This window comes from Stegostoma tigrinum, chromosome 29 (genome assembly GCF_030684315.1).
Source record: "Stegostoma tigrinum isolate sSteTig4 chromosome 29, sSteTig4.hap1, whole genome shotgun sequence".
Classification (NCBI taxonomy): domain Eukaryota; kingdom Metazoa; phylum Chordata; class Chondrichthyes; order Orectolobiformes; family Stegostomatidae; genus Stegostoma; species Stegostoma tigrinum.
In genome coordinates this window covers 36,020,369-36,038,279 of record NC_081382.1, presented here as the reverse complement: position 1 = coordinate 36,038,279, position 17,911 = coordinate 36,020,369, and the positions used below count along the sequence as shown (strand labels likewise).

The 17,911-nt window shown below is 45.1% G+C and overlaps 1 protein-coding gene across 1 annotated transcript in view; it reads left to right on the top strand.

Moving 5' to 3' along the window:
* Nucleotides 1-3,105: 3,105 nt before the first annotated feature.
* The window catches only part of LOC125465429 (adenylate kinase isoenzyme 1-like), a 154,749-nt gene continuing 139,943 nt past the window's right edge, over nt 3,106-17,911 (top strand). The window contains exon 1 of the mRNA XM_048558945.2: nt 3,106-3,606. Coding sequence (XP_048414902.2) covers nt 3,466-3,606 — 141 coding nt within the window. The 5' untranslated portion in view covers nt 3,106-3,465. The remainder of the gene's footprint in view (nt 3,607-17,911) is intronic.

The window sequence follows — 17,911 nt, the reverse complement described above, 5'->3', positions numbered from 1 at the left end:
CTTCCTATAGAAGAGTGACCAGAATTATGTGCAGTGTTCTAAAAATGGCTTATCTTTTATTGTGTGATCGCACCCGCGCATCTATTCGCCCAAATAAAGGCCAGGCTCCTCAATCTGTCTCCCTGAGGAATGTGTCTGGTGAGCCCTGACTGCACTCCCTTTATGGTAATTATATCCTTCCTTCAGCAAGGTGACCACAGTTCTGCACAGTACTCCAGTGCAGTCTCACCAGCATTCCACACACTTGAAATGAAATGCCTATGCTCCTGTGCTCAAGCCTTCCTGCAAGAAAGGCAAACGTACTGTTCACCTTCTGCAATGTTTGCTGGAGCTTCATGTTCTAACTCTTGAACAAGCACCACACAGTCCCTTTGGACATCAGTGCTTTCCAACTCTATCTCTATTTAAGAAAACTTTGCATCTTTATTCCTCCTACCAGTGTGGATAACCTCACACTGATCCACATAATACTCATTTGGCTACTCTCTTACCCATTCACTCAGCATCTTTAAATCACCTTGGCATCTCTTTGTAGCGTCCTGTCAACTTTTGTATCATCTGCAAACTTGGAAGTTAATATGTGTCCCCACACCCAAGTCATTGATATAGTTTGTGAACAGCTGCAGTACCCCAATGCTCACAGCTCATCAACCTGAAAATGACTCAGTTTCTGCTTTCTGCCTGTTATACAATCCACAGTCCATGCTAATATATTACCCTTACTCCCATTTGCTTTAATTGTGTTTGCTAACTTTCTTTGGGATCTTTGTCAAAAGTCTTCTGAAAATCCAATAACACCGCATCCCCTAAGTTCCCCTTATTGATTCTGCTTGTAACATCTTCCAAAAGAAACTCCATCAGATTTATCAAAATGATTTACCCTGTGTTAACTCTGTAGGCAATTTCTAAACATTGAGAAATTGCAACCTTAAGAATGGATAATCTTTTTCCTGCTATTGACATCAGTCTAAGATTTTTATAGTTCCTCATTTTCTCTCTTAACCATTGGGGTTATATTTGCAGTCTTCCAAGCTGCTGGGTTGAATTATTATATTTGATGCCATTTTGAAAGATGATCACCAGTGCATCCATTATCTCCGTTTGACATGAAGTTTGGACATAAATTGTATGTATTGTATGTCAGTTCATATTGTGAACTGTGAAAATGGTGATGGCCTTCATGAGGACATTACCAGTCTATTGGGATCAGCAGACATGTTGCAGATGAGATTTAACTTGGAGAAGTGTGAACGGATAAATTTTGTTCGCAAGAATGAGGAAAGGCAAAATAAAGTAAAGGATATAAATTTTAAATGGGGTTGGAGGACTAGAAAGACCTGGGTGGATATATGTGTAAATGAATGAAAGTAGTAGGGTACGTTGGGAATGTGGCTATTAAGGAATATGGAATCTTGGGTTTTACTATTAGAGATGAGTACAAATGCAAGAAGGTCTTGAAAAACTTTAAGAAAACACTTGTATGGCTTCAGCTGGGATATTGTGCTCAATGCTGAGCACCACAATTTAGGAAGGGTGTGAACTAATTAGGGACGCTGCAGAAAAGTTTAAAGAAAATGGGTCCATGGATAGAAGACTTCAGTGAAGTGGACAGACTGGCAAAGTTAGTTGTGTACTTCTTGGGGAGAAGGTTGAGAAGAGGTTTGATCGGGGGTTCAAAAGTATGTGGAGTCTGCGCAGAGAGGGAGAATGTGTCTTGTGATGCAGTGGGCTTGTCCCTATCTCTAGACTAGAAGGTCCAGGTTCAAATCCCATAGGTGACATATGTGAAGAGGGTGGTTTAACAAAATAGTTACATTTGCACTCTGGAGTCCATTGTGATAGAGCATGCAGTATCTTTTGAGGGGCCTAAGGGGTAACTTTTTCGAGCAGAGGGTGGTGCGTGTATGGAATGAGCTGCCAGAGGAGGTGATGGGGGCTGGTACAATTACAACATTTAAAAGGCACCTGGATGGGTACATGAATAGGAAGAGTTCAGAGGGATACATGCCACATGTTGGCAAATGGGACTAGATTAATTTAAGATATCTGGTTGGCTTGAATGAGTTGGACCGAAGGGACCGTTTCCATGCCTGCCAAACTGATATCACTGTCCTTGGCTGGCGTGGGCAAAATTTGCAAATGCCAAATGTGTATATTTTAAATCTTTACGTCTCTATCACTCTATGACCAGTGGGCTGGGTGTGCCACCATCTCAGGTCATTTTTATTTGACTCGATTTCAATAAGTTTAAGTTCCAGACTTGTAAGTTTCCCTGGTGACCAGTCTGATGTAGTTTTTGTTACAGTGTCCCACTCGGGGCTGTCGAAGCTGAAGTAATGTTTTGTTTTAAAGAACTGCAGAGGGAGTAACTGTTCTCACTGGTGGAAGGTTTGAGAAGCAGAGAGCACCAGTTTCCTTCATTGGCTGGGGAACTAAGGGCGATGTGAGGAAACCCTTTTTCACGCAGTGAGGGGTTAGAATCCAGCAGGCTGACAGCGTGGCAGAGACAGATTCTATCAGAGATAACAAAGTGTGGAGCTGGATGAACACAGCAGGCCAAGCAGCATCTTAGGAGCACAAAAGCTGTGTTCATCCAGCTCCACAGTTTGTTTTCGCAGATTCTCCAGCATCTGCAGTTCCCGTTATCTCCACCACAGATTCTACCATGGCTCTCAAGAGGGTATGGAATAATTATTCGATGAAAATTATGCAGAGTTATGGAAAGTAACAGGACAGTGGGATTAGCTGAGCTGTTGGTGCAGACAGCCAGCACGCATTCAATGGGCTGAAGGACCTCTTTCTGAGCATGCATAATACTCATGATTCCAAAATTCATTTGCTTGAACTCAAGTGGAATTCAGCGCCTGGGGAATCAAGCTGATTCCAGTCGGTTGGTGCAGAAGGTCGGATTTAAATTGTCCCTGGTTTGGAAGTGTAAGTCTTCAATGTTTACAAATTTCGCCCACGCTAATGAAGGACTGTGATTTCGGGTTGGACAAGAATGAGGCGGGCGCTTGGACCCGGCATGGAGAAAGGAGAGAGCGAGAGAGATACATATATACACACACTGAGCACAAGGAGTCTCTCATTCTCTCAGCTCCACCAGCCATGAACGTAGTCACAGGCTTAATATGAAGGCGTCGGCGCGTCACTTTTACTGCTAGTGTTACTTGTAGAAGGAAGGAGATTGGGAACATAACAGAGAGAAAAAGACAGGTGAACTAGCAGCAATAGATTGAGTAAGGCTCGCAACGATAGAGCTGAGTGTGTTAAAACTTACAGGATTGTTAAAGCTGATGCAAACACAAAGATTATCGGGATTGCAACGATGTGTTTTGACAGCTGATCTGAAGATTTGCTCCCTTGTGTAAAGGAGACAGACAGAGAGGTTTGTTTTAACAAATACAAGAGGCTTTCCTGCCAAAACATTGGAGACTTCAGCGCTGTGAGTCCGGATAAAGCTGAATGCAAGACAGGGGCAGCTTGAACAGTAACCCTGAGCCGTGGTCAGTGGCAGCACTTATGCACTCGGCTTCAGCTTGCGAGATGAACTCCGGCAATGCCAAAGATTACCTTTCCAAAAAGGAGATACCTCAACTGTTCGAGGTAGGAACGCGGGAAGGAGGAAGAAGGACGTGATTTGTAGAATGCAGCTGACAATAATTTTATTTTCAAATAATTGATGTGCTTTTTTTTTGTTTTTCAAGCCTTTATAAAGACCCCTCCCGTCCTCCTTGACTGTTTGCAAAGGTTATGCACAAGTCCCAGAATGTAGCAAAGCCTGTATTTCCAGGCAGTGATTGTCAGGATTGGAGGGGTTTTGGGATGGTATTTATACACTGCCAAAAGGCAGGGAGATCTGGTGTGTAAATGTGAGGACTGGGTTTGTTTTGCTAACAGATGGTCTTCGCTGACTGGCTGTTTAGGTAGTGGGGTGGAGGGGGTGTCCTCTTCCCTGTTCGCCATGAACTTGCTGTTTTTGAAATGGGAGACCATGTGGACCGTTGTGGTTTCTGAATGGAAGGGAGATTTAGAGGCGTCTCTTGCGATGGTGGTACTGTAGGTCATTCTGCTTCCCCAAGGCTTTTGTTTTATTTCTGGCAATAAGATGCTGCCATGTAGGTAAATGGTGTAGCGCCAGGGTTGGGACGAATCTCTGAAAACGAGGGCGGCGGCAGCGGCAAGCCGCTCGGTCCATCGCATGCTCCATGCTCCTGTCCCCCCTTGCCATATCATCTCTTTTCCAACGTGGATCCAGTTTGGTTTAGTCTTAAAGTTATCGTTGTGTGTGCCTCCACACCTCTTTCAGGCGTGCATTCCAGGACACAGTGTTATCAACACGAAGCTGCACCACTCCCTTGGGGGGTTTGACAAGGATCCGAAATCTCTCGTCCTCTGGCTATTGACCCTGCTCTGGTACAAACTGCTTATTCTTTCATTGGGCTTGGATGTCACTGGCAAAGCAGTTACATGCTGCCCAGCCCTAATTGCCCTGCCATGCTATTTCAGCGGGTAGTTTAGATTAAATTAGATTCCCTATAGCGTGGAAACAGGCCCTTCGGCCCAACAAGTCCACACCGCCCCTTGAAGCATCCCCCTATAACCTACACAGCCCTGAACACTATGGGCAATTTAGCATGGCCAATCCACCTAACCTGCACATCTTTGGACTGTGGGAGGAAACCAGAGCACCCGGAGGAAACCCACGTAGACACAGGGAGAGTGTGCAAACTCCACACAGACAGTTACCCGAGGCTGGAATTGAACCCGGGCCCCTGGCGCTGTGAGGCTGCAGTGCTAACCACTGAGCCACCGTGCCAGTAAGGATGGCTGATTTCCTTCCCCTAAAGGGCAGTAATTGACCAGACAAGCATGTTACTTTCACAGTAACTATTGCTGACACATTGCTCCATATTCCAAATTTCATATTCTGAATTGGCGGGTCACCTGTGGGATTTGAATCCACATCCCCAGAGTACCTTGGTCTCTGGGTTACCTGTGTCATCGAATTCCCAACACCCCACTATCTCCCAACCCAAGGTTGCTTCCTTTGTTCTGTCTGCCGCTATCTATGATATCCGAGAGGGTTTGGAGGTTTTTATTCCTGGTTAGGGTTGAAAATAGTTTGGGAGTCACCTTGTATCTCGCCCAGGTTTCCTATATGATTGTTGACTGCACATCACGCTATCAACTGTTCTGTAATCCTGTAGCAATATGGCTTTCCAACCAAAACGTCCCCCATCCATTCCAGACCTCCAGCTGAAAGGTCTGTCCTTCTGACCTCACAGTGCAGGATTTTGTGGTTATATAATTTGTTAATAGATATATTTTATGATTTGAAGAACATGGGAGTGTTTTTGAAAGCATCCTGGAATGTACTGACTGAAATGGTAGTCAGAGATGATTCGATAGTTACTTTCTAAAGGGCAACATTGCAGGGCCATGGGAATTGTACAGGTGAGAGAGACAATCAGAGCAGATGATGTGCTTTGCAGGAGAGTGTCAATGGGGTTATCGTCTGGGAAATCAGTGGCAAATGCAGTTTAATCCAGAGCATTCAAGCAAGGCTATGATGGCAGTAAAAAAATTGCTGGGGAGGAGGCAGAGAACCAGGGACATTTCGGAGTGTACTCTAATGGATCACAGAGTGGCAGGGTGGGTAGACTAGATGGGTGAGTTGACATACAGGATACGTTCCTTTACTACCTGTTATGTCAGAGAATATAAGAGCCAGGACAATTCTACTGGAGATAATGGGAACTGCAGATGCTGGAGAATTCCAAGATAATAAAATGTGAGGCTGGATGAACACAGCAGGCCAAGCAGCATCTCAGGAGCACAAAAGCTGACGTTTCGGGCCTAGACCCTTCATCAGAGAGGGGGATGGGGGGAGGGAACTGGAATAAATAGGGAGAGAGGGGGAGGCGGACCGAAGATGGAGAGTAAAGAAGATAGGTGGAGAGAGTGTAGGTGGGGAGGTAGGGAGGGGATAGGTCAGTCCAGGGAAGACGGACAGGTCAAGGAGGTGGGATGAGGTTAGTAGGTAGCTGGGGGTGCGGCTTGGGGTGGGAGGAAGGGATGGGTGAGAGGAAGAACCGGTTAAGGAGGCAGAGACAGGTTGGACTGGTTTTGGGATGCAGTGGGTGGGGGGGAAGAGCTGGGCTGGTTGTGTGGTGCAGTGGGGGGAGGGGATGAACTGGGCTGGTTTAGGGATGCAGTAGGGGAAGGGGAGATTTTGCAACTGGTGAAGTCCACATTGATACCATATGGCTGCAGGGTTCCCAGGCGGAATATGAGTTGCTGTTCCTGCAACCTTCGGGTGGTATCATTGTGGCAGTGCAGGAGGCCCATGATGGACATGTCATCAAGAGAATGGGAGGGGGAGTAGAAATGGTTTGCGACTGGGAGGTGCAGTTGTTTGTTGCGAACTGAGCGGAGGTGTTCTGCAAAGCGGTCCCCGGGAGAGGGTTCTGAAATAAATAGGGAGAGAGGGGGAGGTGGATCGAAGATGGATAGAGAAGAAGATAGGTAGAGAGGAGAGTATAGGTGGGGAGGTAGGGAGGGGATAGGTCAGTCCGGGGAGGACAGACAGGTCAAGGAGGCGGGATGAGGTTAGTAGGTAGGAAATGGAGGTGCGGCTTTAGGTGGGAGGAAGAACAGGTTAGGGAGGCAGGGACGAGCTGGGCTGGTTTTGGGATGCAGTGGGGGGAGGGGACGAGCTGGGCTATTATCACAGCTGTCATCATCTTTTGCCAAGGAGTTGTGACTGTATACTGAAGAACAGGAAGCATTCTCTGGTGGGAGAGAGCAAAGGTCTGGAGAACTCCATTATAATGCGGTTAATAGTATTTGCAGACATGTAGCTGCTTGTATTGGCCAATATCTACATGTGTAAGTGGGTGTATGTTACAAGACAGTCGTAAAATACAACTTTGAATCTAGCGAGTTTTGAGACAACTTTGAATCTGGTGTCCTACTGTTTGTGAGGACAAACCTTCAGTTTCAGCAATAAATTTCAAAAAACTAAGTTGTATATTTGTATAAATTGAAATATTGAATGGCAGCAAGCAATTAGGTATTAAAAATGATAGCTTCCTGGAAATGGCTACAAAATTCATTCCTTGAGCAGAATTAAAACTTACAGACCAAATAACAAGCCTTTTATAGAAGGGATGGAATGAAGGTTCACCAGAATGATTCCTGACTTTTAAGAAGAGATTGGATTGAATAGGCCTGTATTCTCTGGAGTTTAGAGAAATGAGTGGTGATTATATTGAAATGTGGGCTCCCAGGCAGGGCCAATGCTGAGAGGTTGTTTGCCCTGGTTGGAGAATGTAGAGAGCTAAAAGCTCTGATGAAGAGCCATTGAGACTCAAAACACTAGCAACTCTGTCTCTATGAATGTTGTCTGATCCGCTGTGTTTTCCAGCATTTTTTTTTGTCAGTATTGATTCCAGCATCTGTGGTAATTTGCTCCTTGAAGTTTTTCAGAGCTGAGATTTGGAGAAATTTCTTCACTCAGAGCGTGGTGATCCTTTGAAAGCTCACAGAGAGCTCATTAAGTATATTCAAGGCTGAGATCACTAATCTTTGCTTGCTAAAAGAATGAAGGAAAATGCAGAGAAACGGTGGCAAGATAGAAGATCAATTGTGATCTTACTGAAAGTTGGAGTATGCTCGAGGTCTGACACACCTCCTCCCACTCTTCTTTCTTACATTAAACAATAAACAGCTCCCTACATTTAAAGCACCACTTTCCTAGACTTGGCTGATGGAGACTTGGTGCTGTCAAACTAGGGTTCAATCTGGGGCCATAAAATCCTCCTCTGTCCAGATCCAGAAAGTTGCAGGTTAATTCCTTTCGTGCCTGTTGCAGTCTCTGTTCTGAATTGTTTTGGCAACACTAGAGCTTGAGAACAGAGATGAACAGCTCTGCTATTCTTTGGCAAGATCACTGCCTAACTCTAAATTTCAATCCTTGTTACTGACAGATGGATCTCACAATGACTATGAGCTATGGAACTCAGGACTACTAACTGAGTCAAGATGCAAAATGACAAGAACTGAGTGGCCCAGTGCCGTATATAATCTGTACAGTGAACAAACTCCAATGATTGCTGTATTCTAATAACTGTGTTGCTCTGACAAAGAGGTAGTGGTGTAGTGGTATTGTCAGTGGGCCATTAATCCTGAGCTCTACTTATTGCTCTGGAGTTATAGGTTCAAATCCCACCATGGCAGATGGTAAAGTATGAATCAGTCTGATATTGAAAGCCAGCCTGATGGTGATTATGTAACCTTTCCATTCTTGTTTTTAAAAAAAACCCATCTGGTTCACTAATGTCTTTGAGGAAGGAAATTCCATACCCACAGCAATGCATTGACTTTAAAGGCCCCAGCAAATTAATTCAAATAGGTAAGAAGTGCTGCTTCAGCTAGTGACTCCCACAAGCATTATTTTGTTAGATGATCAGTAAGCTATTTCACCCTTTTTTGTATTATATATTTAACGTGATTGTAATGCAATTCAATACAATTAATAAATAAATTAACTTTACACAATGAACAGCAACAACAATGTATTCCATTTATATAGTGCCTTCAACATGATAAAATGCCCCAAAAGGCACTCACTTTGACCCAGCGCCTGGGATAATGAGGGTGAAGTGGGAGAAGCGGTGGAAGAGGAATACGCCCAACTTCCTGCCCCAATTCTTCATTGACATCTGCAGCCCATGTGTTTGCATTCTGGGTGAGAGTTTAATTGTGATGCTCTCCATTGTGTGAAATCATTCTCATCGAGTGTTAGACCTCCAAGATGAAGAGCAGCCATTTCGGGGAGGCAGCGGGTGGCAGGGATGTGGGTAGGGAATTGGAAGCGCTTGTGGAACTGTATCTCTGTATGAGCTATGGTCTGGAAAAGTCAGAGAAATATCTTTCCGATGCACTTGTGAAGCAACTTTAAAATAGGGGGAAAGAGAGAATCAAGAAAGAAACAGATAAGTGAGCATGAAGAAAATATTTATATGAACATGTTGCGTTATATATTGAATGTTAATATTGTTATCAATGTGTGTCAGCTGTGAGTCAGTGGGTAACCCTCTTGTGTCTGAATCACAAAGATCCAGGTTTCGAGTCCCTCTGCACAACCTGAGCGCAGAAACTAACACTGGTACCTGGGGGCAGGACCAAGGGAGTGCTGTCTTGCCAGAGGTGCCATCTTCTAATGAGGCACTAAAATGATGCCCCATCTATCTGCATCAGTGTATATTAATTAGTTCTGTGGCATTGTTTTGAAGAAAGGGAGTTATCCCTGGTATCCTGGACAAGGTTTCCCTTCAATCAACTTAACAGATATCTTAATCACTATGGCTTTGCTGTTTATAGGAACTTGTAATGTTCACTGTTGCATAGCCTACAGTTCAAGAATGTCAAAACTTCAGAAGTATTAATTGGTAGTCAAGTGCTTTAAGACACCTGGTGATCATGAAAAGTGCTAGATAAAGGCATTTCTTTCTTTAATTATAATATTCTGAACCAGTTTTGGTAAATTATGCATTTTTATTCGAATGTCATGTTCACTTATAGTTAATGTTATAGTCATAGAATCCCTACAGTGCAGAAAGAGGCTTTTTGCCTCAGCAAGTCTGCGCTGATCCTCTGAAGAGCATCCCACCCAGGCCCCCTATTCGCAACCCTGCATTTCCGATGGCTAATCCCCCCAGACTGCACATCCCTGGACACTAAGGGGCAATTTAGCACAGCCAATCCACCTGGCCTGCACATCTTTGGTCTGTGGGAGGGATCCAGAGCACCCAGAGGAAACCCACATAGACACAGGGAGAACATGCAACCTTTGCACAGACGGTCACCCGAGGCTAGATTCAAACCTGGGCCCCTGGTGCTGTGAGACAGCAGTGCTAATGCAGTGGCCTATTTGTGACAGCTCATTGTGCATTATATTTTCCCTTCCCTGGATTGCTGTTTAATAAGGATTAGGGAAGGCAGTTCATTCACTGAAGGAAATTGAAATGCATTCAAATTCTGTTCAGCAGCTTTCAGAATTGAACTTTTAATTAATTCAAGGGTTGTGTGCGTTGCTAGCAGGTTAGTATTTATCACCCATCCCCATAGTCAGGGTCTGGAATGCATTGTCTGACAGTGTGGTGGAGGCAGCTTCAAATGAGAGATTCAAGACGGCACTGGGTGATTATTTGGATAAAAATAATGTGCAAGGGTATTGGGCAAAGGTGGGGGATTGGCATACAGTAATGTTGCTTATTTGAACAGCCAGTGCATGCATGAAGGGCTAAATAGCCTCATTCTGCAAACTGAGAGGCTCGTTATGAAAACAGAAAATGACAGCAGTACTCAACAGGTGTCAAGATCCATGCAGTGTTAACTTCTCAGTCCCGTATCCCAGTTTCAGAATGCAGCTATGAGCCAATCACATTACTGGGGGTCCTGGCATGACATCCAACCCAGACCCAGGTAATAATGGCGCATTTACTTTTATTCTTTCATGGGAGGTGGGTGTTACTTGCCCATCTAATATTTGGTGCCCATTCCTAATTGCCCTTGAACTGAGTGGCTTGCTCAGCCCTTCAGAGGGCAACTAAGAGTAGCCCCCAAGTCCCATAAGGGCTAGACCAGGTAAGGACGGTTCCCTATAGGATATTGGACAAGCAGATAGATTAGACCATAACATATAAGAGCAGATCTAGGCCATAGGGTCTGAACTGCCTTTCAATGAGACCACAGCTGATCTGATAGCCCTCAACTCCACATTCCTACTGATTCGCCGTTATCCCAGATTCCCTAACTGATTAGAAATCTGTGTGTCGTAGCCCTCCAGCAACTGGTGGTAGTTTCATGGCATCATTACCAAGAGTAACTTTATATTCCCCAGATTTACAAATTCAAATTCCACAGCAGCGCTGGTGAGATACAAGCCTCACATCTCTGAAACGTAAGCCTGGGTCCCTAGATTACTGATCAGGACAGAAAGTGCTTGGAGAAGCTGAGCAGGTTTGACAGGATCTGTGGAGAAAGAAGCACAGTTAACATCTTGAGTTCAATGACTCTTGGAATTGGATCTTCTAGATTACTTTGCCCCGGGATACCATGTGTACTGAGCCCCTGGCACAAATGAGCAGATTGTGAATTCAGCAATTTGCACCTTGTTCACTCGCTCCTTGTACACTTTTGGAATACGGTCACTGTTATACATCAGCGAATGCTACAGACAGGGTGAGCACAGCAAGATCGCACAGCCAGAATAGGCAGCTAATACTTTTGAAAGCAGACCGTTGGCTACAGCAGTCCGGTGAATTCTCCCTCTGCTCCTCTTATCGCTATTTGGTAATGATCACAACAGCCAGAAACTGTCAGTGAGGATCCACTAGCCCTGTCCACCTGAAAACTGAGTTGGATTATTTGGTGATTTTGTGCTGATAATGAAACAACAGACTTGCATTTAAATAGCACCTTTCATAACCTTGGGACATCCCCATTTTAGCGGCTCAACAAAATTGATAAGAAGGTGATGTTTTTACCAGTGGAGGAATCTCATAGAATCATCCAGAAGAGGCCATTCAGCCCATCGAGTCTGTACTGCCAAAATATATTACTAGCTACACTAGTTCCACTATCTTGCACTTGGCCCAAAGCCTGGAATGTTATGACACTTACAAGTGCTCTGCCAAGTACTTTTTTTTTTAAAGGCTGCGAGTTTCCTGCCTCATCTTCCCATCCAGGCAGCACATTCCAGACCTTCACCATCTCCTGGATGGAAAAAAGCTTTTCCTCAAATCCTGTCTTAAACCTCCGGCCTTTCACTTTAACATGATGGTGCCCCTGTTATTGACCCTTGGACTGAGGGCTACAGCTGTTTACGATTTACTCTGCCATTGTTCCTCATAATCTTATGCACCTCTGTCAGGGCCCGCCTCAATCTTCTCTGCTCCAAAGAGATTTCATCTAGCTTTAGTTCATTGCTGAACTGCTCCATCCCGGGAGTCATCCTGCTGAATCTCCTCTGCAGCCCCTCACATCTCAAACAGGGAGATAGTTACAGAATAAGGGGACGTTCATTTAAAACTGAGCATTTCTTCTCCCAGAGGGCAGTCGATGCCTGGAATTCTCTAGCCTCCACAACTCTGTGGGATAGATCACTGAAAGTATTAAGAAGAGGTAGGTAGATTTTTGAAATATTGAGGATTTCAGGTTATGAGGAGTGGTTGAAGCCTGGAGTAGTGAACCATGATTTTATGGAATGACAGGGAAAGTTTGAGGGGCTGAATGGCCAACTCCTGCTCTTATTCCTTATGTTCTAACCCAAAGTACTTTATGGGTCATTGAAGCACTGTGGGAAGCCTGGTAGATAGTTATGCTTGACAAGTGCCACAAACAGCAATATGGCAATAATGAAATAATGCCCTTCTGTGGTGCTGACTGAAGAATAAATTCTGACAGAGCGGACCTGCTCATTCTTCAAAATAGTGTGGAGGGATCTAATGCTTCCACCTGGGAGAGCACACAGAGGACTTTTCTTTGCTGTCTAACCTGGGGCCTTCTTATGGCACAGTGGTAATGTCCTTATCCCTGGTCCAGGTTCAAGTCCCACCTGCTCCAGAGGTTCATACAGCAAAGAAACAGACTCTTCGGTCCAACTGATCCACGCTAACCAGGCATCCCAATCTGACCTAGTCTCATTTGCCAGCATTTGGCCCATGTCCCTGTAAACCCTTCCTATTCTATACCCAACCAGCTGCCTTTTGAATGTTATAATTGTACCAGCTTCCATCACCTCCTCTGGCAGCTCATTCCTTATGCGCACCACCCTCTGTGTGAAAAAGATACCTCTTGGGTCCTTTTTATATCTTTTGCCTCTAGTTTTGGACTCCCCCACCTGAGGAATAAAATCTTGGCTATTCACCCCATCTGTGTCCCTCATGATTTTATTAACATCCATAAGGTCACCCCTCAGCCTCTGATGCTCCAGGGAAAATAGCCCCAGCCTGTTCAACATCTCCCTACAGCACAAACCCTTGAGTCCTGGCAAAATCCTAGTAAATCCTTTCTGCACCCTCTCATGTTTAAAAACATCTTTGCTATAGAAGATCTCTATGTGCATTTACAGTATGCATATTGTCAGTCATCCTTTTGATAAATAAATAGAAATTGATATGAAAATTAACTACAATCTATGAGGGGAAAAAAAACCCTTCTACATGAAGAGCTGAAGTTGATATTTGAGCCAATGTGGAAATCATCAACACTTCATAACAGCATACAGACAACGCAGAGAATAACTAGGCTTTAAGAATCTGAATCTAGAGAGTCCGGCATTTTGTATGTGTAATAACCTCCCTGAACAAGTCAATTAGGAAAAATAGGCTCAATAAGAAATTAAAATTAAAGTCTCATCTGAAGTAAAGTATCTCTGCCTTTTTATTCACTCGGGGTTGTGGGTGTCACTGGCTGGTCTAATATTTATTGCTCATCTCTACCTCCCTTAGAAAAGGTGTAACAGCTGCACTCCTTGTAAGTACACCCACAAAGCTGTTATAGAGGGTGTTCTGGGATTTTAACCCAGCGATACTGACGGAACAGTGATATGTTTCCAAGTCAGGATGGTGAGTGGTTTGGAGGGGAACTTGGAGGCGGTGGTGTTCCCATGTATCTGCTGCCCTTGTCCTTCTAGATGAAAGTGGTCATGGGTTTGGAAGGTAATAAAATGTGAGGCTGGATGAACACAGCAGGCCAAGCAGCATCTCAGGAGCACAAAAGCTGACGTTTCGGGCCTAGACCCTTCATCAGAGAGGGGGATGGGGAGAGGGAACTGGAATAAATAGGGAGAGAGGGGGAGGCGGACCGAAGATGGAGAGTAAAGAAGATAGGTGGAGAGAGTGTAGGTGGGGAGGTAGGGAGGGGATAGGTCAGTCCAGGGAAGACGGACAGGTCAAGGAGGTGGGATGAGGTTAGTAGGTAGATGGGGGTGCGGCTTGGGGTGGGAGGAAGGGATGGGTGAGAGGAAGAACCGGTTAGGGAGGCAGAGACAGGTTGGACTGGTTTTGGGATGCAGTGGGTGGGGGGGAAGAGCTGGGCTGGTTGTGTGGTGCAGTGGGGGGAGGGGACGAACTGAGCTGGTTTAGGGATGCAGTAGGGGAAGGGAAGATTTTTCAACTGGTGAGGTCCACATTGATACCATATGGCTGCAGGGTTCCCAGGCGGAATATGAGTTGCTGTTCCTGCAACCTTCGGGTGGCATCATTGTGGCACTGCAGGAGGCCCGTGATGGACATGTCATCTAGAGAATGGGAGGGGGAGTGGAAATGGTTTGCGACTGGGAGGTGCAGTTGTTTGTTGCGAACTGAGCGGAGGTGTTCTGCAAAGCGGTCCCCAAGCCTCCGCTTGGTTTCCCCAATGTAGAGGAAGCCGCACCGGGTACAGTGGATGAAGTATACCACATTGGCAGATGTGCAGGTGAACCTCTGCTTAATGTGGAATGTCATCTTGGGGCCTGGGATGGGGGTGAGGGAGGAGGTGTGGGGACAGGTGTAGCATTTCCTGCGGTTGCAGGGGAAGGTGCCGGGTGTGGTGGGGTTGGAGGGCAGTGTGGAGCGAACAAGGGAGTCACGGAGAGAGTGGTCTCTCCGGAAAGCAGACAGGGGAGGGGATGGAAAAATGTCTTGGGTGGTGGGGTCGGATTGTAAATGGCGGAAGTGTCGGAGGATAATGCGTTGTATCCGGAGGTTGGTAAGGTGGTGTGTGAGAACGAGGGGGATCCTCTTGGGGCGGTTGTGGCGGGGGCGGGGTGTGAGGGATGTGTTGCGGGAAATACGGGAGACGCGGTCAAGGGCGTTACCAGTTTCAAAATCTCCCCTTCCCCTACTGCATCCCTAAACCAGCCCAGTTCGTCCCCTCCCCCCACTGCACCACACAACCAGCCCAGCTCTTCCCCCCCACCCACTGCATCCCAAAACCAGTCCAACCTGTCTCTGCCTCCCTAACCTGTTCTTCCTCTCACCCATCCCTTCCTCCCACCCCAAGCCGCACCCCCATCTACCTACTAACCTCATCCCACCTCCTTGACCTGTCCGTCTTCCCTGGACTGACCTATCCCCTCCCTACCTCCCCACCTACACCCTCTCCACCTATCTTCTTTACTCTCCATCTTCGGTCCGCCTCCCCCTCTCTTCCTATTTATTCCAGTTCCCTCACCCCATCCCCCTCTCTGATGAAGGGTCTAGGCCCGAAACGTCAGCTTTTGTGTTCCTGAGATGCTGCTGGGCCTGCTGTGTTCATCCAGCCTCACATTTTATTATCTTGGAATCTCCAGCATCTGCAGTTCCCATTATCTCTGATACTATGGGTTTGGAAGGTGCTGTCTAAGGATCTTTGGTGAATTTCTGCATCTTGTACATGGTACACAGTGCTGCTACTGAGCATGGGTGGTAAAGGGAGTTGTTGTTCCCTGTACAACACTCCCTCAGTGCTGCATTGGACTGTAACCTTGACCTGTGCTCAAGTTTCCAGCTGACTGGTGTAATTAGATACACATGGGATCCGGAAAGTGCTTCAAAACGTAAGCAAAAATTTCAAAATCCCATATAGTGTAATAAAAATGGAATTTCATTTGCACAGTCACAATAACACAATAGGCCTAGTTTGTAACATTTGCTGTTCGCTCTCCACTCTTTTTGTCAGATTGTATTGTAACCCTTTTCTATTGCTTGGACCAGATGATCTGCATTTTAAGAAGTCTCTTAAATTTCTCCAAAATGAGAAAAGGCCATTCTCTACTTAGAAGCATCGATCATGATCATCAGCATCAGTGAACCAGAGTTCACAAAAAAATGAAAGAACTGCGTTCTTATAGCGCCTTTATTGACTTCAGGATTTCCCAGTGTACTATAGACATTTTTAATGTATGATCGCTGTTGAATTGTAGGGACTCTAACAACCGATAGCAACATCAACAAACTGGGTTTCTGTTTTTTTATGGTATTATTTGAGGGATGACTATTGGCCAGGACACTGTAGATATCTCCTTGTCTCCTCCAATGTATGGTGACATATAGTAGGAATGCCCAACATCCAGTCTCTGCATCCCTTTGGTACCGCACTGGAGCATCATCCTTTGATTCTGTGCTGAAGTCTGTGGAGTGGGGTCATAAATTCCCAGTGGTCTCAATCTGCAGGTTGACTTCTTCGCTGGTGGGAAATGTGGGCTTGTAGATTTTAGGTAAAGAAAGGATTGGGTTTAGCTGTGATGGTCTTCTCCTAGGGACTGATTGAGGACATGATTGTTAGAGGCTGCTGGCTTTTCTAAGTAGAGTGATAAAGTACAAAAAACAAGGATGTTATGGTCAACCTTTATAAGATTCTGCTTCAGCGACAACTGGAATATTGTGTGCACATCTGGACACCACTCTATAGGAAGGACATGGAGGCATTGGAGAAAATGTAGAGAAGATTCACTAAAACGGTTCTGCATATGAGGGACTTCAGTTATCTGGACAGGTTGGTGAAGTTGAGCCTGTTCCCCAGGGAGAAGAAAAGGTTGAAAGGAGTTTTGATTGAGGTGTTTGGACAGTGTAGAGAATGAGAAACTGATCTCATTGGCAGAAGGGTCAAAAACCTTTAATGTAAGCGGTAAAGAGCCAATGGTGACGTGAGGAAAAATCTTTTCACACAGTGAGTGGTTAGGACGAGGAATCCACTTTCAATGTGGCAAAGGCAAATTCAGTCTTCCTCAAAGACGAAGGACAATTATCCGAGGTAAAAATGTTGACAGGGCTGGGGGGATGTGGTATGGGTAAGACCTCAGATCTGGGACTAGCTGATATGCTCCTAAAGAGAGCTGGCTCAAACATGCAAGGGCAAATGTTGGTCCATTCTTGATAGGAACATAAGAACTGGGATAGCTCATTCGGCCCATTGAGCACGCCCCACCTTACAATATGACCATGGCTCATCGAATATTTCACTGCCTCTTACCAACCCTATCCACATAACCCTGTTTGACACTAGTAATCAGAAATCCATCAATCTCCACCTTTAAATATACGCAGAGCTTGATTTTCCTCAGCCCTCAATGGTAGAGAATACCAATGGTTAGCAACCACTTGTATTAAAAAAGAAACTCTCCTCATCTTGGATCTAAATGTCCTCCCTCATTGTCATTAATTCTTTTGGACTCCTAAACCAATAGGAACATTTTACCTGCATTTACCTTGTCCATTTTTTAAGGGTATTTTGTGGGATTCAAGGAATCACCTCTCACCTTTCAAACTCTAGAGAATACAAGCTGAGTTGGCCAGTCTGTCTTCATTGGAAAATCCTAGTGAACCTTTGCTGCATTTTGATTTTAGAATGATCCCGTTCAAAGTAGTTGGTGTCACTAATAAGATTTTGGAGCGGCACCCTTTCATGTACAATTTCAGAGGAATCGAAGATAGAGAAGAAGCATTATTCAATTATAATCATCAATCTCATCCCAGTATGGATTGGTTGTTGGTATGCTGTTGCTGGATCTGACAGCTAGCATTCAATGTGTGCTGGAGCTCTCAAACATGGTTTTTGCTTGATGAGTTTGCTTTGTCATTGGCTAGATTGTATGTTCTGTGGAGGGATCAGCCAGTGGATCAAATGGACTGTTTGGAATCTTATGTTGACCACCGTGTCTAAGCATTTAAATGGTCATGACCCAGGACATCTTGAAGTGTTTTGCAACTAATTTGTGTTTTCTTTTCACAATATGGTAATTTAGGAATGTGATAATTGGTTAGATATTCTGATTTGCATTGTTTGCTGAGTGACAAACATTAGCTGGGACTCCAGCGAGAGTTTCCCTGTTGTTCTTTGAACAGAGTCACAAGATCCTTTGTGCTGAACATGGGGAACA